This window comes from Pteropus alecto, unplaced genomic scaffold (assembly GCF_000325575.1).
Source record: "Pteropus alecto unplaced genomic scaffold, ASM32557v1 scaffold195, whole genome shotgun sequence".
In the NCBI taxonomy this organism is placed as follows: domain Eukaryota; kingdom Metazoa; phylum Chordata; class Mammalia; order Chiroptera; family Pteropodidae; genus Pteropus; species Pteropus alecto.
The window spans coordinates 9387540-9393731 of record NW_006438073.1 but is presented as its reverse complement, the minus strand read 5'-3'; the positions used below and the strand labels follow the sequence as shown (position 1 = coordinate 9393731).

General features: G+C 52.7%; 1 protein-coding gene across 1 annotated transcript in view; it reads right to left on the bottom strand.

Moving 5' to 3' along the window:
- The window catches only part of CCR6 (C-C motif chemokine receptor 6), a 13446-nt gene extending 10356 nt beyond the window's left edge, over positions 1 to 3090 (bottom strand). Inside the window, 1 exon segment of the mRNA XM_015591914.2 lies at positions 2935 to 3090. Coding sequence (XP_015447400.1) covers positions 2935 to 3032 — 98 coding nt within the window. The 5' untranslated portion in view covers positions 3033 to 3090.
- Between the last annotated feature and the right edge of the window lie 3102 nt (positions 3091 to 6192).

Genomic DNA, 6192 nt, shown 5'->3' with positions numbered 1-6192 from the left:
GGCAGTCCTTAGTCATACACAGGTGACCAGGGACAGGCGGGACGCCGTGTAAGTCTGTAGCAGCAAGCGTTTCAGCTGGTATCCATTAGCTGACGATAAACTCAGAGAGACAAATTCCTGGCAGTCTGCTGGTGGGACCAGGGCTGGGGTGGCAGTAGGCAGAGGACAGCCAAGAGGGCAGTAAGCTCTCAGGGGGAGAGGAGATGGCTGGAAAGGCAGAGGACATGGCCGTGTTTGTCTACTTGGCCACGGACAGACTCTCCCCAAGGGGGAACATGGGGAAAACATTGATAATATTTACTGAAATACTACCAGCAAAAAAACTGCTAAATATTTAATTCAAACAAATTGAATAACATGTTTAACAGTTCATTACAATCAAATTAAAGCAGATTAAAATTCTGCGCCTATTTCCATAAATAGAAATAGCCTGCAAGACGAGGAGCAAGAACTAAAAAGAGTGTGTGTGTGTCCGTGAATGTGCTGCATGCATAGATGTGTGTGCGCACGTGCATTATGTGTGTGCATGTGTGTGTCCCATGTGTTGTGTGCGTGTCCATGAATGCTGCATGCATAGATGTGCGTGTGCATGTGCATTATGTGTGTGCATGTGTGTGTCCCATGTGTTGTGTGCGTGTCCATGAATGCTGCATGCATAGATGTGTGTGTGCATGTGCATTATGTGTGTGCATGTGTGTGTCCCGTGTGGTGTGTGTGTGTCCATGAATGCTGCATGCATAGATGTGCGTGTGCATGTGCATTATGTGTGTGCATGCGTGTGTCCCGTGTGTTGTGTGTGTGTCCATGAATGCTGCATGCATAGATGTGTGTGTGCACACGTGCATTGTGTGTGCATGTGTGTGTCACATGTGTTGTGTATGTGTCCATGAATGCTGCATGCATAGATGTGCATGTGCGCATGTGCGTTATGTGTGTGTGTGTCCCGTGTGTTGGGTGTGCATGTGTGTTATGTGTATGTGTGTATTTATGTGTTGTGTGTGCAGATGTGTGTGTATGGGTGTGCGTGTGTGCAGATGTGTGTGTGCAGATATATGTGTATGGGTGTGGATGTGTGCAGATGTGTATGTGCGGGTGTGTGTGTGTGTGTGCAGATGTGTGTGGGTGTGTGTGTGCAGGTGTGTGCAGATGTGTATGGGTGGGTATGTGTGTGTGTGTGTCCATGAATGCTGCATGCATAGATGTGTGTGTGCACACGTGCATTGTGTGTGCATGTGTGTGTCACATGTGTTGTGTATGTGTGTGTGTGCAGATGTGTGTGAGTGTGTGTGTGCGCAGATGTGTGTGGGGGTACGTGTGTGTGCGAATGTGTGTGTGCAGATGTGTGGATGTGTGTGTGCTGGTGTGTATGCAGATGTGTGGGTGTGTGGGGGGTGTGTGCAGATGTGTATGGGCGATGTGTTGTGTGTGCAGATGTGTGTGTATGGGTGTGGGTGTGTGCAGATATGTATGTGCAGATATATGGGTATGGGTGTGGATGTGTGCAGATGTGTATGGGCGGGTGTGTGTGCAGATGTGTGTGAGTGTGTGTGTGTGCAGATGTGTATGGGCAGGTGTGTGTGTGTGCAGATGTGTATGGGCGGGTGTGTGTGCAGATGTGTGTGAGTGTGTGTGTGCAGGTGCGTATGGGTGGGGTGGGTGTGTGTGCGTATGTGTGTGGGGATACGTGTGTGCGTGTGCTGGAAAGTAAGTTCTAGGTACATTCTGGGCATTGGGATCACGTGAGGCTTCATGTCCACGGTCTCCCTGCTGCCACAGAACCCCCAGGGCCGACCTCACGCCCGCGCGGGGCTCCCCGCCCCTCTCTGCTCTCGCTCACTTCGCCTCCAGAGGATCTTCCTGAAGGACGGGAAACTGCCACAAGACCGTAAATCACATATTCATTTCAAAACCTCTTGCTGAAATCAGAATCTTACGAACAGCAACGGTCTATATTCAATAACTCATTTTTCTCAATCCATCTAAATCACGGGACACACCGAGTTTTGTCTTTTTTCAGATAAACATCAGTGGGGCCGAAACTCGAGGCTGGCTTCCTTCTGCTTTCGAATCAGAGTGATTAAGAAAGAAGCCAGAAGGTTTTCTCCAGTGATTTGTATACAGGTTTATGATTTTTTTTGTTTTGTTTTTTCTTTTGCTTCCTTTTGCTTCCGTGGAAGCTCGCTTTTACATTTTCTTTTTTATTTACAGAAAACGTATCTCTAAGCATTTCGGGAACAGCTTTCATTCAGACTTCGCATTTATCTCTTTCCAGCGCCGACCTGCACGACATTTACTTTCCTACATAAGCTTTGCGGAGAGGGACCCACGGCCCTCCACGCATAGCCACGTATCCTTCACGGCCACGAGACCCCGACCTCATGATCGTGATGGCATTCGAGGCTGTTATCAGAGCTTCTCCTGTGCTGTGCTGAGTCTCAGAAAACATTTCCACCCGATGAAGTTCTCTTAACTGGCTCCCCTGACCAGCTCCTTCCCGCCAAGGCCTCGGCTTTTTGGACACCTGCTCATGATCCATCTTTGCGTCGACCGCTTTTTGCATTGCCTCCAAAATGTGTCTTAGCTTAGTTTTTAGCTTTTCCAACCCTTGCTTCTGGTTAGTTAAATAAAGAATTGCATTTCTCTCCAGATATTTAACATAGGAAGAAGCCATCTCCCTGACTCTAGTGAAGGGGAATTAAAGTCACTTACTGTGCCTTGAGAGGAACAGCGGCTTTCTTGATAACCCTGCGGCCGCTAGAACCGCAAGGGCAACGTGCCCGCAGAGGCGCGGACGCTGACGTAGTGTCCACGGCCGGCCTCCCACGCAGTCTGGAGTTCTTAAGAGGGAAACAGTTCCATGTCTAATAGTCTTCAGACTGGTGTCAGAGAAGCTAAGACACCTCTGCAAGGCGCGAGGGGCTTAGCGGTGCTCACCTTGGGCAGTGCAGGGTCCACAGGAGGCTGCCGGGGCAGGCTGTGCTCGCCGTGCTCAGGGGCACCCGTTCTGCTAACATGGAATTTCTAATGGCCATTAAGAAAAAGGCAGTGAGAAACCAGGATTGGCCCAAAGCAAATTGCTGAATTACCACTTCCTGCTTAAAAGTAACGCCTCTGTGCCCAAAGGCAGATGATTAACCAGCGATATCCTGTAGACTATAACACAGTCATATGACTCCCTAGAACCAAGTCAACTCAGCAGTAAAGCTGATGAGTGAGGAGGACCCAGTGGCTCAAACATTCACGTTTTTCACCTAATTGTCTCATGTCGGCAAAGATACTTTGCCAGGTGACGGAGAAGATCTGGCAACGTTGACAGAAGGCCCCAGGGCCGTGGTTAGTGCCGCTGCCTTGGAGCCCAGTTGCCTGGATTCACCCTGAAAGCTGTGTGCCCGCAGGGAGGTCGCCAGCCCTGTGCGTGTCACAGTTCCCTTTTCTGTAAGGTAAAGACCACGAGTGTCCCCATCTCAGAGTGCCGAGGCAGGTCACTGGGCTGGGCCATGCAGGGCAGTTGAAACAGTGCCTGGAGCGTGTCTTCATAAATAGTAGCTGGCATCAGTGTGTCATTTGGGATTTAAAAAAACGTGAGCAATAACTCGTGATCAAAAGCACTGTGGTGGTGACTTTTGTTAACTAGACTTGCTGTGGCCACCGCGTCACGGCACGTTCAGATGTTGGATCGTATGTCATACACCATGCTATGCATCGACCACATCTCAATTAAAACAACGGGGGCCGGGCACGTGATCTTTATGAGACGGCAGGTGACAAATCTAACGGGCTACCCTTCCACCAGATACAACAATTGATGACAGGAAGAGCCATCGATGACTCGCTTGGGAAACCGATTAAAAAGAGCTTAAAAATATGACAAAAGAAGAAAAAAGAATTCTGGAATCGTGAAGACGGGCGCCGTCACGCAGGTCTCAGGAAGCACTGAGCACAGCTCAATGGCGAGCACCTCCGGGCTGACTCACACTTTCACTCCGCAGAGCCTGTTGCTCCCTTTCACTTCCTGAGCTGACCGAGCGCTCGGCCTGCCAAGGCCCGCGCTGTTCCACAGCTTCCTGCAGACCCCCAACTCTGCCTGTCCCCAAGCCTGCGCAAGCTCCTGAAGGCGGGCTGCGTGCCCTTGACAGCTCCCCCTGGGACTCGGCTGACCGCGGCGGGAGCCTTTCCCTGCAGACGCCACTGGTCGTTCCCCTCCAGAGGGTCTGCTTCCCCGTCCGCCTCCCCCGACCCCGCAGAGGAAAGGACTTTCTGTTCAGCTCTGACACACCTGCAGACCGATGGCCAGTGTCCCCTACCGGTCCCTCTCCCTCCCTTACAAGAAGCCTTTTGGGTACAAGTCTTTTCACTAAGTCCTAAGTCATTTTTCTTTCATGGAAGTTCAAACTCCCTGAGCACAAGGTGCCCTGTCCACTCTTCTGTTGAAAAGGACCCTCCATGTCACTTTCCTCCTTGTCTCGGAGCTGGAGCTGGCTGGTCACAGGATGCAGGGAAAGGGAACGCCTGCTTCCCGTGCCCCCACCCGTCCTCGCGCTCGTGCTCTCCTCACTAAGTCCTAAGTCATTTTTCTTTCATGGAAGTTCAAACTCCCTGAGCACAAGGTGCCCTGTCCACTCTTCTGTTGAAAAGGACCCTCCATGTCACTTTCCTCCTTGTCTCGGAGCTGGAGCTGGCTGGTCACAGGATGCAGGGAAAGGGAACGCCTGCTTCCCGTGCCCCCACCCGTCCTCGCGCTCGTCCGCACCTCGTCCTCGTCCTCCTCCTCCTCCTCCTCCCCCTCCTCCTCGCCTCACCGTCTAACGGAGGCTCTGCTTGGTGCTGTGGGCGGAGCCGTCAGGAGGGCTGCCCACCAGGGGCCCAAAGTTCCTAGCAGAGAAACAGGCCACCTGGGGAATCCGGGGACCTGTGCGTCAGGCCCTCTCTGGACCCGCCTTTTCTACCTGTTTCCTCTCGCCTTCCCCTCGGACGGCCTTGTGCAGCATGAAGGTGGGGGGCAGCAGACAGAGCTGAGCACGTGGAGAAAAGCGAGATCGTGGGGCCGCCCAGGAGGCTGATGCGCGGAGAAGCCTTGGTCACCGTTCTTCCCCTGGGAAACCAGATGCCCACCAATGGGCTGCAGCGACGTGTTGGGGGAGGAGTCTCAGGAGTGACCGACGTGTTGGGGGAGGAGCTCGGGAGTGACCGACGTGTTGGGGGAGGAGTCTCGGAGGGCAGGCGAATGCGCGAGACTGTGGACTTGCGCCCGCCCCGGGGCCCGCGGCCCCCCCGTCGGTCCCCGAGGTCACTGCTCTGTGGAGTCACTGGTCCCTATGGTGCCTGGTATGTCCTGTGTCCCAACAGTCCTTCTGGATTTCAAAGTAGAATCCGAAGGACATGTCCCCTGGGGAAGCTCGAGCCCATTCCGTCTTTACCTCTCTGGAAAATGCTCCGCATTAGAGGCCTTGCGAGGTCTCGCTCTTACTGAATCCTCGAATCTAAAATCACCTGCTCATTTGCATAGGCACCGACGTACATAGAAACCAAGAAATACTGTGGACAGTTCAGTTCTATGCAAATGACTTTCCCATCTGAAAATTTGACAGTAAGTGTAAAAACTCTCTTCAGAACCAAGTCCAATGACGGTTTGGTGAAGTGACATCGTAGCCGCAGGAAATGCTGGCAAGCGTGCGGCCGGGCTGTTTGCCAGGGCTGGGGACGCTGTGTGCGGCCCCGAGTGCGCAGGGACCGTGCATTCCGCGGCGGGGTCCCACCGCTCGGCCGGAGCACCCCAAGAGACTCCCCGCGGAAGGGGGTCGGTGGCCACGCAGGCACAGCGCAGAACACGAATGCGCCCCCCTGGAGGGCAGACGTCGAAAGGGGAAACGGCTGCTTGGGAGAAGCGCGCAGATTCTGAATCAACAATTTTTAAAATTATAAAAATCACGAAATTATAAAAGTTGAAATGATCTCAGACAACAGTTGTGTAAAGGGTTTTCCAGTCAAACTGACGTCCTCACAGTTCATACCGTGTGTTTCTTCAACGAATAATAAAGGATTCCATATCATTTTAACCTTGTGGATACTTTCAAAATACGACTGACGCGCAGAAGGTCGACAACCGATGCAGGGCACGTGACTGAAACCGCTGACGCCCCTTCGGCGGCTCTGCAGACCCCCGCCCTTCCCACTCCACGACCCTTGCGTCTA